At 46.4% G+C, this 19,081-nt stretch overlaps 1 protein-coding gene across 2 annotated transcripts in view; it reads left to right on the plus strand.

The window, feature by feature from the left end:
* Positions 1 to 19,081, plus strand: part of PLXNA4 (plexin A4) — a 454,032-nt gene that overhangs the window by 406,719 nt on the left and 28,232 nt on the right. For both annotated transcript variants that reach the window (XM_075757480.1, XM_075757530.1), the window contains exons 23-26: positions 1,318 to 1,384; positions 3,545 to 3,691; positions 10,831 to 10,990; positions 17,839 to 17,942. In XM_075757480.1, coding sequence (XP_075613595.1) covers positions 1,318 to 1,384; positions 3,545 to 3,691; positions 10,831 to 10,990; positions 17,839 to 17,942 — 478 coding nt within the window. The remainder of the gene's footprint in view (positions 1 to 1,317; positions 1,385 to 3,544; positions 3,692 to 10,830; positions 10,991 to 17,838; positions 17,943 to 19,081) is intronic.

The raw sequence follows: 19,081 nt of genomic DNA on the forward strand, positions 1-19,081 counted from the left end.
ATACCTGGGGCTGGAGTGAGCTGGTCTGAGCAACCTGTGCCACATTGTCTGATGTAAGCATGCTAGTTATCTTTGGAAGAAAGGGGCAAATTTGCTTGATTTTTGTTTGTGCAGCAGGGTGTGAAATCAGGATGGTATACAGCCACAGTTCACATGACCCCATAGGGCTGGCATGAAGCTGTTTGCAGAGCGGGGTGAATAAGGCAAGTAGGGCTGAATGAAGACTGAATCGCTGTCCCTTTCTGTTTTCCTGTTTGTTTAAGACTTCCTGACAGAGCATTCCTTTCAGCACGTGTGTCTATAGACTGCTCCATCTCCTCCCTAACCAAAAAGTAGTCAGTGATTAACAGTTAGAGAACTGAAATAGTTCTGGATTTCGATGTGGATCTTCCAGAAAGTTTCATAAGGGCAGCAAAAGCCTGCACCTCCTAATCCTTATTTTGGACTCTTTGTGTGCTTAAGATGTTCATTTATGCTTATGTTTCCTTTGAACTTGAAAACTCCAATTGCATTATGTAGGACCTATGAGCACATCACATAGAACAGGCTGTACTATATCCCTGGTGATTAAGTCACCTGCTGCCTTCTCCTGCCTGGGACATGGACTGCCCTGCTGTGTTTCTTGTTCATGAGTTAGCTACAGATACGTGGAGAATCTTCTTCAAGCTGCATTGTGGGATCTTCTGTCTCTCCCTGAGCATTGATGCTGGGAGCTTGTTGAAGCCAGTAGCAGAGCTGAGCAGGACAACAGAACTGGTTTCGTATCAGGCACAAGTTTGGGTTAGTGCTTCTTGGCCAGGTCTAAAGTTTAACCACCAGGGTTGTATGGGAACCCTCGAATTAGAAATCTACTGCTTTGTTATGAAAGTGTTTTCCCTGCCTAGGGAAATGCTAGCTCTCCTCCCTTTAGGATCATATTCATCCCCTTTTCACAGTCTGAACCAATCCTTCTGATTCAAGCCAGGACCTTAAGTAAAATCAGAGGGAGTCTACTGGAGATGAATGGCCTTTGCCACTGCTTAGAGCCAACTTTGAGGAGTCCTCAGCTGATTGCGATGGACAGCTTGGAAGGGGAAGAGATGTGTGATGCCTGCTGGGAGGGTTTTCATCTGGCACACAGCCCACTATGGAGAACAGCAAAAAAAAAAAAAAAAAAAAAAGAAGGGACTTCCTGACATTCAGGGTAGCAAAGCCAGGAGCAGAGACTGGACTTGGCTTTGATGTCAGTTGACTCCCTGATGTAATTCAAGCCCTACCCTTTATGACCAGCGTGACTAACTAACTTCCAATTTGCTTTTTCTCCCTGGCTGATTTTAGGACAGAGTCTGTGGCTGAGAAGATGCTCACCAACTGGTTCACCTTCCTTCTGTACAAGTTCCTCAAGGTAAAAGAAGCAGCATGCCTTGATGAACAGCTGCTTTAACACATTTCCTCTTGGTGAGGTTTAGTTGGGGCAAAAACTTCCCAGATATAAAGGAAAAGGCTTTTTTTTTTTTTTTTTTTTCTGCTGGAGAGAGCTCACTGCCTAATGGGAGAGGGGCTGTTTTCTGATCCACGGAGAACAAAGAGGGACATTTTGTTAGAGAAGCAGCCTGTTGGTCTTAGTCCTGTACAGAGATGGAATCTAAGCGTCAGTGCTGAAACATGAAGGATTTCAGAGCCTCGTGGAGAACTGTATTGAAAATGCCCTCATTTTACTGGCACACACCGACCTCCGTCATGTGGTCACCCATATTTTCAGTGCACAGTGGCTGGAGATCTCCTCCCACCCCACTTCAGAGGCAGTACTGAGTCCCAGTGCCTCCATCATACTTAACCTGCTTAATCCACAAGATAACCAGATCCCTGCTTAGTTTAATTTAAGGCCGAGTCCAAGCTCTTCTTAGCATTAGGCTACCTTCAAGCCTGGCCTGGGCATGGCCACGCACCCTCCGAGTACAGAGGGGTGGATGGAATACCCCATGTAAACCTGACTGCCGCATCCAGAGCCCAGCATGGGCTGAGGCTGTTGCTGCTTTTGATAGCATTGTCTTTGCAGGACACTCATCAACAAAAGAGGAAAAATACTTGAGACACCCCCTGAACCCTCTTGTTCCTCCTGGTGGGTCTCCTTAAGGTGGTGTTCAATAAAAAATAGAGGCTTTCAGCCCTTGAGACCTGCCACTGACTGCTAGGTGATGACAGTTTCTTTTTAGGGACCCACATTGAGCCTTAAGCATGCTCACTGCTCTGGCACCGGCATTTCTGGAAGGAGCTGGGCTCTGCACCTCTCCCCCACTCCCAATGCAGTTGCAAGATATCCTTACACCTTACATTTGGACAGGATAGCCACCCTCTGCCCAGAAATTCAAGGCTTTCCAAATCTATCCCGTTCCCCTGAGCCTTCCCCAAGTACAACCTGTCCAAGGATGAATGCATGGGAAAGTTTTGAAGGTCCCTGGAAGGTAATTTCAGTGACTTCAGTATCAGATTCCTGCTTTCAGCTGAAAGGAAAGGATATAGGGAGGTGAGTCTCTAAAGCACTGCTTTTATAATAGGCTTTTTTCCCCCCACTCAGCTACTTGTCTTCTTGCCTTAGCCTGAACAGAGGCCTGATAAGGGCAAGAGACAGGCACACAGAAGCAATATGCTGCTGGCAGATAAGCTAATTAAGTGGGAGACAGGTGTAGGAACTGAGAAAGGGACCACTTTGCTTCAGATTATTAACTTGTTTTTGCCGGGATTTACACCAGAGGAAAATGACCTTACTCATTGAGTTGGGACACACTGCAAGAGGGGAGGGCAAGGTGGGGAGGAGGGGAGGAACGATGGAGAGATGAAAGGGAATGGAAGCAACAGAAGAAAGCACGAGGAGGCATGCATGTCAGCAGATGTGCGGAGGGATGACAGCAAGGGGGAAGAGGCCAGGAAAAGTGTGGGAAGAGGAGTGCACAAATGATGGGATGATGCAAAGGAGAAATTAGGGAGAGGGTTGTTTTGCTGGCCCTGCCTGTGGGCTGCTTGTTGCTGTCCTGTGCTGGACCCCACACACCTGACATCACCAGTGCAACTGTACAGATCCAGGGGCACATGTCCCCTGGGTGATGGAGCTGCTCCTGCATGAGCATACCTATTTATCTCCAGCATGAGAGTGCTCAGGGAGACTGTGGGCTCTGCCCAGACACCCAGGATGGGGCACTATCCATCTCCCTTTCAGACCTGTCTCTGGGTCCTCCAGGATCCATCACCACCAGCTCCAGTGCAAAGCTCTGGCCCGGTGGCAATCGCTTGAGCAGCTCCTACAAGGCTCTGCTAGTCCCAACATTGCCCAGGAACACTGACAGCTATTTCCCATGACAGGACACTCAAGGGTGCTGGTGGCCCTCTGTGGAACTGGAGGGTCACCTCTATTCCCGGGCTGTATGGAATGGACTGATTCCCATTGATGTATCTGTCTCAAATGGTTGGGGATGACAAGATGTGTCAGTCATTGAGATGCTATGTAGATTGAGTTCTCACCTCTGCTCCTCCTGTTTCACTTCATGGTTTTCTCTCACCCCTGCAGGAGTGTGCTGGCGAACCTCTGTTCTCCCTTTTCTGTGCCATCAAGCAGCAGATGGAAAAGGGTCCCATTGACTCAATCACTGGGGAGGCACGGTACTCGCTGAGTGAGGACAAGCTTATCAGACAGCAGATTGATTACAAGACACTGGTGAGTGCTCTGAGCACACTTTCCTATGGGCTTGTCCGGCGTCATCTACCAAAAGGGGGTTTAGAGAAAAGATGCCAGTGATGGGCATGCTGACCCTCTGGGACAATTTATTCTTGCAACCCAGCAGGGTAACCCTGCTGAAGACTGACTAGTCGCATCCTCTAACATAGCAAGGTTTGTGGCTGAAGCATCTGCTTGCAAAGCATGTTTGCAAAGCTGGCTGCTTCCAAGTTACTTTGATTGTGCCTTGCCCCATGACCAGAGCATCTCCAGCTCCCAAAAAGCACTGCGTGTTCTCTGAAAGCATCTCCACTCATTGCGGGGTAGGCTGACAGTGCCAATCCTTCACCATTGCTTGGACTAAGTGAGGTCCAGGAGCACTGGAAGACAAGCGTGAACCTTCTGTCATGAATATGCCAGTGAGTGTGAAGACAATAGATACAGGCAGTTTACTCTATTCTGTTAGACAAAATACTTCCTAGTGTCTACCCCTTTCCCTGGGAGTGATGCCCACCTTTTCAATATCCCTGTGAGCGGTAAGTCAAAGGTAACAATCTTCCTACAGCAGAAAGGTGGGGTTGCCACTGCAAATTGCCAACACCTTATGCTCTTCCCTGGCAGGAATGTGATGTTCATGGTGGGGTTTCTTCCTCCTCACTCTTGGGTCCCCCCAGGGGTATCTTCATCCCCCCTCTCCCCATGCCATGCTCCCCTCTCCCTGGTCCCCAGCACCAGTGGCAGAGCTGCCCAGCTCCAGCCCGGGCACACCAAGATCTGGTGTTTGCTGGGCAGTGCCTGCCCGGGGCGGCAGCCCTTGGCCATGCGGGGTGTCCCCAGCGCTGAGCTCAGGCAGGTTGGGCACGAGTCCTTGGCCATGGGACACTTGTGATCACAGGGACACCCAGCTCAGGGCACGGCAAGACCAGAGACGTCCTGAGACCTTGTGGTATTGTGTCAGTGCAAAGCCTGTTGTCTTCTACAAAAGACAGCAAAAGTAGTTTTTATGAGGCTATATTGCAAGGACCTTCTACAGAATAATCCTCACCAGAAAAAAAAAAAAAAAAAAAATCTGTTTCTCCAATGAAGATTTCAGCATCAAGGAATATGTTAGAGGTACACAGTGGAGGGACATCTAGAGCTAATGCAGCCATTCCTCTTGAGCAAGCACAAGTCAAAGAAAAAGAGCTTGATTTAAAGATTTTAAGGGAAAGAAAATTAATCCCTGTCACACAATCATTTACTTCAAAATGTAATTGTCTGCATGGTGAAAGACTTACATTGCATATGTCCAGCTTTAGCTTCTACTCTGAAATTACACCCTTTCCCCACTTGATTAAAGAGCATCAGTTAAAGAGCATTAGATATCTCTTCTTAGTGTAGGTGTTTGTGGACCTTCACTTTTTCCTGGATACACTAAATTCACTGCAGGATGAAGAATGCTTTTCAAGTCTTCAATGTTCCTTGTAATGTCTTTATTTCCCATGTCTTTATTCTCAGAAAACTGCAACCCCAAATTTTAGCATGGTCAGAAGATGCTCTAAACTTATTATTTTATTTGCACATTCAATTGAGGGACATTCATATCACTTGACTTCAGTGGGCTTTGATAGCTGTGTCCAGTTGATAGTTCCTTGACCTATCTTAGATCTTAGCTCAGGTGGGCTGATGCTAGAAATGCCTGCTTTTCTTCCATAACTACAGACAGCCTAAAGCTTTGATTGAATCCAAGTCTGATGAGAGGGTAGACTTTATTCTTAAATAAGACCACAATTCTATTTTGTGTATTAAAAACATGACTTTCCTATTAAATCAGCAGCGTAGTGCTTCTTTTCTATTACGTGTGGTTGTCTAGCAATTTCGAGGCCTGATCTCAAAATGACAGAGTGAGCAAGAGGAAGAAAAATGCAGACACGGAGTGATCGCTTTCACCAAAGGAAATCCCTCCGATCCTGTTAGGCTTGATATAAAGCAGCCAGAAAAGGGTAGTAATTATACATCAGCCTGAACAAAGCTCTCCTCCATTCGCTTTGTGTCGTTTGATGTTAATCAGCTCTCCCTCTTACATCTCAAGAGCAGACAAATATATCCCGATAGGAATCTCAGCAGATTTACAGAGATCAGCTTCGGTGAAGGAGATTAAGAAGAAGCAGAATATGAATAGGATTGTTCTTCCTTTCTGTTTCCTTTATTTCTATTTTCCCCTTCCTCTACCTTCCTTAAGCAATCTGTCATCTTTTATTAAAAATATATAGTAATGAAATAAACCAAGAACTGATTCAGTATTTGTAATATAGGAATTTCCTCAACGTCTCCTGCTCTCTACCAAATGCACCTGGTCACCCCTGTGAGTTTGCACAGTGTGTGTGGCTAAAATTCATTGGGTTGTACACATTACATGAGTGCTAGATGACTGCTTGACTGAGTTAAATCACAATTCCAGCAGCGTGGCACATTGAAACAGGCTGTTTATTGTCATTATTCCAGGAAGACAAGGCCAAGGCTTCTTTTGGAAGGCATTTATTTTTTAGCCTTCATTAATCATGACCCAATATTTTAAGTCATGGTTTCGAATATGGTTTGAGTGAAAAGCAGATCCAAACAAATTGACTTATCCAGGGACAAAAAAGAAGACAAAGCACTCTCAGACATCTGGAATTACTGATTTTACAATACACACCTCATTCACTAAATTTAGATTATTCTGGTCTGGTTTCTCTTCTTTTTTTTTCAGTCCAGGAGAAACTAAGTAAGTTAGATGTGATTTTCTAGAATAAATGTGTTGCAGATAAACAGTAGGTCTCCTCCCTACTTCTCCTCAGAGTAACACCCTCTTGTGTTAATGTCTTCGCTAGCAGTCAGTGCTCATCATCTCTGGTCTGCAGTGTTATTAAAAACCCAGCTAGATTATTCTATCTACGAGAGACAGGAAGATCTCATCCCTGCTGACTGGCATCTGCCTTTGCCAGAATCCATGATTTTTTAGCCATTCATCAAACCAGAGTCCAGATGCAAAAACCTCACTCCCTACCGCCACTGCTCCGCTGTCACTGGGAGATGAGAGACCATCCATCTCCTGTGTCAGCTTCATTTCAGTTGATACAAATAATGCAGGGGAGCAAAGACCTCGATGTGTGTCGGAAGCTGTCAAGAGTATTGGCTAATTAGTGCTTGGAGGTGGTAGGCGGGAGCTGGCCAGGACATCTTGAGCAGTGGCATGCTCTGTGTGGTCCCTGCACACCTCAGCGGCTCCAGTGCTGAGAGCCTAATCGGATCATCTCTCCTGACAGCATATTCCAGATGGATAAAGATGCTTTCAGCTGCCTTTGGTTAAGACTTTTCAGGGAATTTTGGTGGCAGGGAGGAAGCCACTACAGAGATATCAGAAGGCTCTCCCATTCTTGGCCTCTTTGGGGATCTTTCTCGTCCTTGCTCACTGCCAAGCCTTGCTGTGTCCTAGCCCCCTTGGACCTTCCTTAGCCCAGTCTAGAAGGGAGAGAAAGATGTCTGTCCCTGGGACAGAAACTGTAGCGATGTCCTGGTCTTGGGGCAGACCACTCAAACACTGCAGAGAACCCAAGGCCAGGGTCCTCATATGAGTAATCACAAGCTGTGCCTTTATTATTTAAATGCCAGTAATCCGCAGTGGAGATCAGGGCTTAGTTGTGCTAAGCATTGCATGTATATATACACTTAGAGACAGTTCATGGCTGGAAGGCCTGGTAGATAAAAAAAGCCCAAAGATGTAGAAAAAGGTCAATAAACACAAGTCCAGTGAGATGATATGTCCCAAGGTCATACACAATCAGTGGGAGAGCAGAGCTCAGAGATTACTACGTGGCTTGCTCCCAGTCCCATACCTTTCCATGTTGATCTCACAACTGGAGCTGTCCTTATGCTATGCTGACACAGACCTCCATGCATGACAGAACAGCGGTGACAAGTACTGGTGTTCTCTCAGTGGTAAAACTTTCAGCATCTCCTTGAGTGACATTGAAGTCTCTGGTCCCCTTCATCCATCATGGTAGCTCTGCCCCACAGGGCTCAAAGGCAGGTGATGAATGATGGAACACTAACAGTAAATGCATTCAGGACGTCAGCATCCCAAAGCTTCCCTCAGAGCGACTGATCATGTAGGAATACAACATAGGCCATCTCAGAGATCTCTTCCCAGCCAGCTGACATCAAAGATTGTGTTGACATAGGTGGGCATCACTGCAGGAGCAATGGGATTAGTTCTCTGTCTCATACTGGTTGTGATGAGGACGGTCCTGGGTGAAGCACAGGGCAAACCTTACTTTTCCAGTGAGACTGGAGCGTCTGAACTCTGCTAAATGGATAAAGCCAATGCTTAGATTTTTTCTCCTGGTCACCTTCTACTAGGGACAATCTATAGAAAGCTGGGGGAGAACAAAGGAAACCCCTGGGATAATTCCCATAGAAGCCGTAGGAATCTCTCTCTCCATTGCAAACACCTTATTATGATTAGGAGTTTCAGTCTGTTGGATGTGGAGCAGAGATCTTCAATCTGTGGTGTAAGTATGACTTCTATAAGGCCTATAACAATCTCGAAAGAGCCATTTAGTGTGTGCAATACACAGATGCACCCTGCAAAATTCCTGAGAAAAGTTTAGTGCTCCACAAGAGAACAGCTGGAAAACACCAAGAGTTGATGTGAAGCCTGGGGCATATATGTCAAAGTCACTGTGCTCTTTGAAGAGTGTTGGTTTCTATAAGCAATGCCTGAATTCCCTAAAACATTGAAAGGAGCCTCTTGACTGTCACTGAAATGAACACACTGGTGTTCAGGGGTTTACAGGTACTACCAGCTGCCCCCATATATTCTTGAACCACTCAGAGCAAACCTTTCTCTGCACAGCCCTTTGAAATGTTGCCTTCCCTGCTCCTTCTTCTTCCAAATGAGCTGGAGAAGAGGAAAGCAAGGATTACTGTAGTCAGAGCAGGAATGATCGTGGCTCACTCAGGCAGAGTTTATCTGCCACCTTCCAAAGTTGGTGCCCTGTGAAATTCAAGGACAGCCAAGTTACAAGAGCAAATCACCTTTGTCAGCTTCCAGCTGGATGATGGTCCACATCTCATGGTGGGTACTGGTGCAGTGGACACTAGTCAGTACCTGCAGGAGATGTTGGGTCTTCTGGACCAGATGTTGGCCTGACAGGGTGGCCCAGATTATTTTAAAGAGCACTAAGTGCCTTCATGTGGGGAACTGAACTGAACCCCAGGCATTTGCATCAGAGACGAATCACACCACAGAGTTTGGCTGGCATCAGCTCAGTTTGCCTCAGCTGAGCTCAGATCACTGAGAGAGAGATCTGCAGAGTAACTTGGTCTCCAGAACCATGTGTGACCCCCATATCACTCTCAAAAGAGCTGTCCTAGCCTGCCATCACTGCTTCATTTTCCTACAGATGTGTAATGGGAGGGGGGCAACTAATAACCTCAACACTGGATGCATTTCAACAGTGCTTTTTATGTATAGTTCTGTGATCCTTTGAGATGAAAGATGCCACAGAACTGTAAATCTGTGCCGTTGTTATTATAATCTGAATTGATGCTCCTTCAATACTCCTGGAAGTGACATATAAATAATAGCATTATGATCTAATCAATATCTCATATTTACATCTCCCCTTTCATCCAGAAAGATCACAGAGCTCTTTGTAAGCAATATCTTCACAAGTCCCTCTTAGTTGAGCATAACAGCACCAAAGTGAGCCTGGTGAGCCAATGTATAATTATATTGATGCTTTCACCCAGTCTCAAGCCACTTTGAGATCCCACTGCACCTTAGTAGGTTAAGATTGAAAGTGGTGGAGAGTCCAGTACCTATTGCGTACTACAGAAGAGAATTTACAGTAAAGGTAGAATTTGTCTAAGGCACCAAAACTAACATGTCTGCACTTGTAAAAGTGGCACAGGAACATTTAATGACTGTATATAGCCCGGAGCATCACTGAACACGCCTTCCAAGTGCAAAGGTGTGCTAAGTTTATAGAAGTTTATAGACTTCACACTCCTGTAACCAGGAGAGAGCAAAATTCTCGACATAGACATGGCCAAGAGTTAGCGGGCAGATTGCTGTTAAACACTGTGTGTATGTGTTTAAGGCATCTCTCCTTCACCACCCCATATGCTTTGCATTTAGTCTTGGACAGAGTCTTTGGAGAAAACTATATTCTTTTTCTGAGAAATGAGAGGTCTTTCTAGTTGGGTCAATTTTCTTGTTCTATATGTGAAAGCAAAAGGTTTTGGTTTTGGTTTTGTTGTTGTTGTTTTTTTTTGTTTCTTTTACTAAGAAGTCTTGCATTTCAAATTAATAACATTCTTCTGAGAAGGGTCTTGGTCAGTCCCATGCTGTGCAGAAGACAGACAAACATGTCTGAGAGAGTGAAGAGCTCTTTTACCTGAATTGTCAGTCAGGTGGCGATGCAAGGAGGCCACTTCTGAATTAGGTCACCTTGCCAGCTCTCTAGGGAGCAGGGAATGGATTACAGGCCAAGGAAAGCTCTGAAGAGCACTTTGCATATCAGTTCAGCTCCAATCAGGGTCAGGGCTGATTGCATTTTTAATGGTTTCAATGAAAAAAACGTGTCGATGACTGTTGTCTGGTACCATTTTTACTGAATGCACCAGAACCCGAGCTCATAGTTATGTGTTTTCTATTATTAATACAGCAAAGGTGCTGAGGAGATGAGGCTCAAATCTAAGTGGCTGTTCCCACAGGCATTGGAGTCTCACCTCACAGAGACATGCGGTATGAGACACAAGTTCAGAAAAAAACTTCACATCAGCCCCAAGTCACTGGCTGCAACATCTGGGAGCCCACAGCACTTAGCTGAGAGCCAAATCCTGAGTTACCTTTAATTCACTGGGCACAGACAGTGGTAAGGGGTTGAGAGCAGGACAGGCATGGATGGATGCAATCCTCCTGTGTGAAACCAGATCTCTGTGCCCTCTCAAAGGAGGGAGTACTCTTGGTACACATTTTTCCCCTTATTGTACCCTAGATCCCTCTGGCTTGTAGGACACAGGGACCCGTAAGAAGGCGGCTGCAGAAGGGTGGCCACAGTGCACTCGTGCTGCTGTGAAATGTGCGGTGGGTCTCACTGCCTCTCTCTCAGGTCCTGAGCTGCGTGAACCCCGACAACGTGAACAGCCCCGAGATCCCGGTGAAGATCCTGAATTGTGACACCATCACACAGGTCAAGGAGAAGATCCTTGATGCCATCTTCAAGAACGTGCCTTGCTCCCACCGGCCCAAAGCTGCTGATATGGACTTGGGTATGTGAGTGCACAACGGACCCTGATTGCTCCCAGGAGGGGAGGAGAGGGGAGATGGGAGACAGCCATACTCAATCTAGACACTGTTTGTTGGGGCAAGTGCCACCTCTCCAGATTGAGTGTACCCTGGGTGCGTGCGCAAGACAGGGCAGTAGCAATGGTGAGAGGGCAGAAGAGACTGATTAAATTGATGCACATGCTCCTGGTTTATGAAATCTTTGGTCTTGAGAACTTAAAAGGACCAGTAGCCATCCTGCTTTTCTGCCCACGGAATTCAGCTTGGACAAGGGTATGGAGAAGTTATGACTGGGGCCATTCTTGCTGTTCTGCCAAAGACCCCTGGAAAAAGAGTACCAAATGTTCAGGGTGATGTTGTCAGCAATGTTCAGGCTGCAGAGATTTATTCCTAGCTCTTCTCTGAATAGTGAGGGTTTGGATTATATATATCTTCTTGCTGAGATAGTCACAGGCCAAGTAGTATTAATTATTTGTTGCGCGGGCACAGGAAAGGGGATGAAGCATCCTCTGTTCAGTGGGCTGCATCCATCTCACCTCTGACTGCTTCCCTCTCCTGCCCAGCAGCCCACCACCAACAGCAGGGTTGGGAGCTGCTGCTCTGAGGTTTCCTTTCTGCAGAGGACTAGGAGGTCTTAAGAAAAGATTAGTCCCTCTGTTAATGTATTCATGTGGGGTTTTTTTCTCAGTGGTTTGCTCCTTTGTGCATTGCTCTGCTTGGGTTGTGGAAAAAGCTGCACCCAGCTTCTACACTTCTGTTTCTGGGCAGCTGTGCTGGGCAGTGCTGGGAGCTGTACAGCCCAATGCAGGGGTGCCTCTGAGGCCAAAATCCATTTCTGCCCAAAATCTGGAGCAAGCATGCTGGTAGGAGTGAGATGTCTGAAGCTGTGGTCCAGAGGCAGATATGATACTACACCCGAAGGCTACTATGAAAGAATGTAGAAAAATCTGCTCAGGGCATTGCTGAGGTGTCTGGTAGGGAGCTGGGGACTGTATTGTGGCTGTATCTGCCAGAATTTGCCCTCAATGACCTTCAGTGAAAGAGACTTGAGTGAAAAATGATGGGAGTCTATAAAACCTAGCAAAGTAGAAGAGGATCCAAAAGGAGGAGGAATGGACTGATGCCAAGAAACAATTCACAGCAATGATGGAGGCAGGAATGAGAGGTCAGGGATTAAAGTTAAGTGTCTGTATGTGTGTGCGTATGTGCAGGGGAGGAGGGGATTCCTGACAGAAATTGCAGCAAGATTCCTGCTCATGAAAGGCTGTTAGAATAACGAAACAAGCTGCCAAAACTAGCAGCAGTAAAGAACAGATCATATACATCATCAAGAAAGGACCCAAGATGATTTTGGAGCTGCTGTGAGTGAGCAGGGGAACGGTGAGTGCTAGGGTGAGGGTGAGGGCAGGCAGGGCAAGGTGCCAGGGCACAGACCACCGGAGGAGTGGGGTTTACAGCCAGATCTCTTGACCTGCCTGGTGCTGGATGATGGCCACAAAGCCCATTACGTTCAGATCTTGGACTGGGTGTGAGTGAAAAGTAGTCTGTTCTGCTGCGGGGATGAATGATGTATACGTACTGGGAGGTAGGAATCTTACCTGTGTGTTGCAAATACAAGGGATAAATTGGAGTCCACAGATTTTATTGTAGCTTTGACAACTGACAGATACAGAAGTGTGTGTGTGTGGGGGGTCCCAGCTGGAGCCTGACAATTTTACCTCCAAGACTGTTGCTGTTTTAAGAAATATTGACCTGCTGAGTGGTGCTGAGGACCAGCAAGTTCCAGAAAGTATTTATGAGTGTGTTCACCCCTCACAGGACAGACTTGTCCATACTGACAGGAGACTGCTTAATGAGCAGTTGTTTGGCCAACAGCATTGATGATGCAGTTAGGGAAAAAAAAACTTAAAATAAAACACAAAAAACCCTCTCATCTAGTAGAAGAGTCTTGCCAGCAGCAATGTAGTTGCAAGCTCCTTTAGCACAGCAGCTAACAAGGCGGGAGGAGCAGAACTGGCATGGGGGAAGCAGGAACAAGAGGATATGCACGTCCAGCCACAGCTCCAGCCCAGCCTCTTTGCAGGAAAAGATGTTTGTTGGCACCTGGCATCCTTCGGTGACAGTGAAGGCAACAAGGGGAGAGCAGAAAGCACTGCTGGCCATTAGAAAGCAGCCCAGAGCTCTCAGGATCAACCTGCCCCAGGCTGAATGCTCAGAACTACAGAGGCGGCTGGATCAGCCCCCCAGTGCATGCTAAACAGTAGGTCAGAGCAGATGACTGTAATCTGGCCTCGAAAACGATGGTTCTCTAAACAGCGACACCATTTTCTATTACCATTACAATTTTCTGGGCTTTCTGTCCATACTAAGGCCAGATTGCTCACATGGAAGAAAGCAAACAAGCTAATGAGTTATTTTGAGTTGTTAAATGCAGGGTAGCTGCAGGCAGAGTGACTTGTATGTGTCGCAAATGTCATAATGTTTTGCAGTTACCCAGACAACTCATGGAGGGGGTTGTCAGCTGAAAGCACTTATTTTGGACACCCTGAGGTTATGTTTTAGTCCAAAACCCAAACTGCATCCCTCTGAGTAAAGGCTTCTTTCTGCATTGGCTATTTTTGTTATTATTATTTTTTAAAGCCCTCACCATAAATAAACTACCCCATCTTTGGGAAAGCATCAGGCTGTGAGGATCACAAAACAGGAATTTGGCTCCATGCTGAGGCATTCATTCTTCCCTGTGTTTTGTTTGCTTTTTGAAAGGGACTGCTGAGGTGATGGGAGCTGCTAGGTTGACTGCCTTGCACTTAGTAATGCTGTCTCAGGCTGATTGTGGACCATGTCAGGGCAAGCTTTCACTGCCTCACCAATGGTGCACTTCTAGGGTGAGGGGTTCAACTTTTAGGAGCCATTTAAACTGGGTCTAACTCTAGTGTATGCAGTAAGGCAGACAACTTGCATATACAGGATGAAATATTTCCCAGGTATCTTCCATCTGTGTGTTCCAATATGAATATTTTTTTTCCCCAACACAGTGGTCCTTTCTCCACCCCAGAAACAGAGCTGAGTTTCTCTTCTCTTCCTAGACATCATCACATACTAGACATTTACCTATTTTTGTTTCCTACCCACCTGTTTGTACTGGTGCCTGCAGCATACAGACAGAGGGTTTATTCTCCTATTTCCTATGCCAATCTGTCTCTCACGTGGAAATTATTGGGAAGAGAAAAACTACTCATAGGAGTAAAAGCAGCTCTTCAGACTGCAAGTGATCATGAAATAGGAATCAAGCCTGGGAAAGCCACATGAATTTGTCCCAAATGCCATTGCTGTGCGCAGTCAGCCACAAAGAGTTTCACAGTCCTTCGTGGGAGAGTCAGGGTCTTTAGGAGGAGGGTGGGAAGCACAGTATATGGCATGAATAGTTGACTGGAATGGATTGTGCGCATCGTCACCTAGAAGTGCCTGTAAAGGATGGGGAAACTGGTGATGACTAGCTCAGATGAAGGCACCTGGCGTGAGCTGTAAGTCTTCCATCCACCTGGGTATTTCAATTACCCCTGAAAAATGTTTTCTCTGCTGTACTTTTTTCCCTTGTTCAATGGGCATCTTCAGGGTGACCTGGATCAAGGGAGGTGTAATATTTTCTGTAGGATTTGAGGTGCAGGAGGACATCTCCCCATCTCCCATCTCCCCCTAGAGTCATTCCCTAGCCAGGCATTTCTACAGCTTAAAGAAGCACCTCTTTGTCAAAGGTGCCTGGAATTTCCTTTTTCCCAGTCAAGTTGAACAGAAAGGTTGTTTCTTAAAAAAAAAAAAAAAAAAAAAAAAAAAAAAAAAAAAAAAAGGAAGAAGTAATTCCTGCGTGCAATAAAAAGATACACTATCTGCTGAATGAAATATAAAGGCTTCACAGCAGCTGTCTCCTGAGTTTGCATTTACCACTGCTCCTGATTGGAAGGCTTGATAAAGATAATGGGATTTTTTACCTCCCTCCCCCTCTCCCTCCTTCTCTCCGGAAGGTGGAAGTGTAACAAATTGGATTGGAGTATGTCTCTCCTTTGTGCTCGCTCGCAGAGGAGTGCGCAGATCTGATGAGAGAGGGGACGGGGTGCTGCCAGCGAGGACAAAGCTAACAGTTTTCACTTAGTGCTGTGAATATGGATGTCAGGGTCACCTTTTCCTCCTTTGTGCCCTCCCTTCCCATTCCCTTGCAGACAGCCATTGCATTTCCTTGCAGATTGGTGTGTGACCACCTCAGCTGGCACTTGTGGAGAAGGGGAGCGTGCAGTGCTCCTGTGAGACTAGAAGGATTTGGGGGACCACAATGGGGGATCCTTTCCCTGTCATTGCTCAGATGAATGATGAAGTGATTTGTATTTGGTCAGGGCAAACGAGCTGCAAAACTGAAGCCGGATGCTCTGAACCCGCCCTGCAGGGTGTGTTCCCCCTTGTCTTGCTCAGGAGTGGGTGTTGTGCCAAGTCAGACTGGCCCTTCCTCTTCCTCGTGTGGCCCCTTCCTGCAGGGAGACCAAGGGGAAGGGCTTGGTAATCCCCTGTGTCTGTGCAGGAGCACAAAGGGCTCGAGGGGACATCCCATGATGTCCTCAGCTTCCCTGGAGCAGAGAGAAAGTTTCTGCTGGTCTGCAGACCCTGCCCAGTCCTTGAATACAAATAAAGCACAGAATGAGGAAAGCTGTGCCTACCCTTTATATCAGAGCCAAGCGCAACACTGAGAACCTGTGCATCCCTCCCAAAACACTACATGAGTGTGTGTCCCTCCCCAAAGACGAGTCAGGAGAGAGGAGGACCGTAGGAACACACAGAGCCTTGAAGGAAAGAGGTCAAAGAGTCGCTGTCCCCAAGAGACCATGAGGAAGACACATAAGAGATGCACTCTGTGACAGTAGAAGTGGCTTTGGCACTCTGCAGGGCACTTTGTAAGAGCACGATTGCCCAGCCCAAACTTCACTGTTTGTGATCTTCCAAGCAATTTCTGGGACTAGTTAACTTCCAGGAATCCAGTCCAGTTGGGAATGAGAAGAGAGCATCACCCTCAGACATCACAAGGAAAATGTAGGTGAGGATCTAAGGAGCTGGAGTAACTGAAGGGCAGTTCAGGATCAGTGCTTAGCCAACATAACCTTTGCTTACTCTCTGAGTATCTCCAGCCAAAGTAACACCCAGCAATAAACACAGCAGCTGACCTCTTCCTGCTAATTTAAATGAATAACAAAGGCAAGGACAGCTTTCCCAATACATTTTAATTATGTGATAAGAAAACTGCTGAAACCAAAAGAAATTTGCAATGGTCCTTGCATTTTTATATTAGGAGAAATAAGCAGGGGTGGCAGGTGATGTCTCCATATCCAAGAGTTCATTTTAATTAACTCTCACAAATGAATAGACTTTCTGCTTTGGCTCTGGCTCATCTGTATGTGATTGAGTCACTGTGACTGAGACATGACAACCAAAAAGGTAGCTTTGGATGGTCCAGGTTGTCTGTGGTTAAGCCACAACTTTCCCTGGTGTCACCAGGTGATACTACATTTCTCTCTTCTATGCCATTTTTATGTGTTCCTTGATGATAGGCAAGTCTGTGAGTCCTCTGTGGGGAAAGCTGTGACAATCCTCCACATGGAGCATCCTTCACGATTTGAGCAAAAGGTGGTACCCTGGGAAGTGGCGGGGTGCTCCAGTCCTGCAGGAGAAGAGCCAAGCGCATCATTTCAGGGTGGAGGCTGGAGAACTGGATGTGGTCAGAAACTGGAGTCCTTCTGCCCACAGGCATGCTGCTGAAGGTTGGCAGAGATTACATGCCCCATGGAGCAGGGTGTTGGTTCTGTCTCTGTCTCTTCTCCCTGTTGTGCTTCTACTGTGCGCAAAGCTCGGGGTTTCGTGCTCTCCATCACTTCTGGATTTGAGTAGCAAGAAGTATTGGGCAAGCACTAATGGGGATGAACTGAACGCAGTACAGGGTCTGGTGCTGTGCTGAATAAGACCTTGCTCTGCCCAGGGGAGCCCTCTGTGTGGCTTGGCAGTTAGACATATCTTAGGTATCAATATAGGCTGTATCTATGCTGCTAAAGGAAAGAGAGATGGGGATGAAGTTCTATCCCTGACACATTGATTTGCTCCTGTCCCATGGTGATGTCTAACATACACAAGGACAGGTTGGTCTTGGAAAAAGGCCATGTTGGAGCAAGAACTGAGTCGGGGAGTAAGCTAGGAGTTAAGCACTGTGAATAACCAGGGTGCTAAAGCACTGTGCCTTGCTTTGTTCAGATCTGCCAATGAATCAGCAGCTCTCTGGCCATTGCTTTATTTGTCTGTATAGAGCTCACCACTGCGTGCTGCTGTGGCCTAACTTTGCACCTCTCGTCTCTGTAGGCAGCTACTCTGTGTTCTGATCTCTATATGGTCTCGCTCTTTAAAGGGGTGGGCATTTCCTGTGCAAAAGTTGTTTTGTGATAACAATACCATTTTATCAAGGTTAAAGAAACCAGTCTGGATAATCTAGGACTTGAGTCCGAACTTTGCCATGTGGCTATGATTTTTGCATATTTTCCAGAACCATCTTCCTGAACTTTTAATGGTTCATCTGTCTTCTGTTTCCCTCTGGGAAGAGAGCTGAGGACATTTGCGCATTTGTATGTTGTACCTGGTTGGAGGCATCTGACAGGTCGTAATGGCAATGACTGACATCCCGCTACGTCGATGCAGCCTGCGTGTGTGTGGCCACATGGGCTATGGACACAGGGATTTCCAGGGCTCTGTCCCCTATCTCAGAGGCTCTGCGCAGCAGAGTTCAATGTCCCCATTCTTCTTGCAGAGTGGCGGCAAGCAAGCGGGGCAAGGATGATCCTTCAGGATGAAGATATCACAACCAAGATAGAGAATGACTGGAAGAGACTCAACACGCTGGCACACTATCAGGTAACTGTGTGAGAGGATGGGTGGAAGGTAGATCAGCTAAGAAAGTGAACAGGATAAGGGCAAAGTGTAAAGGTAAACAACAGTTGAGTGGGCAATAACTGGACAGAGCTCCTGTGTTGAGTACATCCATCCTGTTCCGCTGCCCTTGTAGTAATTACCAAGCACATCCTTATAAATGAAGCCAAAGGAATACAAAGATCTTCTGTCTCTCTCAAAGGAGGGGCAGCCCTGGTGAGTGAAGGATGCGAAGAGGAGATGCGGTTGTTAGGACAACATGAGTTAGCATTTCTTATGTAAACAAACAGAAAACAATCACTTTTTTTCCAGTGCATCAAAGGCCTTCTAATGCTAGGAGAGTTCAGAAGGATGGAAGAGTGAAAAAAGGAAGGGAAGGAGGCTTAGTGCCTGGAAGAAGGAGGAGGAAAGCAGCATGACTGGAGACCGTGGTGCAGTGGAGTTGGCACTGACCTACAAACGCTTGGTTTTAATCCCTGTCCTGGTCTATGTGACCTGCCTCGACAGGGTTTCCCTTCATCTCTTCATGACCTTGAGAGGGCTAAAGATGTCCAAAAATATCTTACAGAAATGATAGATTTAATGAAAAATGGAGTTTTGATAGAAAGATCCCCGCACTCCTTCTCCCCTTTGCCAAAAAAAAGTACCTCATTAAGTTAATCCAATGCTGACAATTTTGTCATTTCCTCAATCACACCTCAGAAATCTATGTTTCATAACAAGATTTATTCTTTTTTTTTTCATTTAAGAGCTGACCTGAGGAGGCAGCAAGCAATAATTTGAAAAGGAAACAAAACTTTTCACTTCAGATTGACTGAAGCATTGCTGGCTGACTCCAGAACACTTTTTTGTTTTTGAGGGGGAGTGGGGATGTTTTCTATTTTATTTCACCAACAAACCAGGCATAATTTTGTCTCCTTTCTGTGCTTTTTCCAGCTGTTTGCTTCAGGCAATGAGCTCCCGGCTATATGGATGAGCGGGGGCAGAACAGGTCCTCAGCTGCTGGGGTGTTGAGCTGTACATCGTTTACCCTGGCTGTCCTGAGGGCAGACACGGAGCATACTGGGACAGGCACTGATATTCCTCTTGCCTCAGTTTCCCCATCCGTAGTGTGGGGCTAAAAC

The sequence above is a fragment of the Balearica regulorum genome, chromosome 1, assembly GCF_011004875.1.
Source record: "Balearica regulorum gibbericeps isolate bBalReg1 chromosome 1, bBalReg1.pri, whole genome shotgun sequence".
NCBI classification, from domain to species: domain Eukaryota; kingdom Metazoa; phylum Chordata; class Aves; order Gruiformes; family Gruidae; genus Balearica; species Balearica regulorum.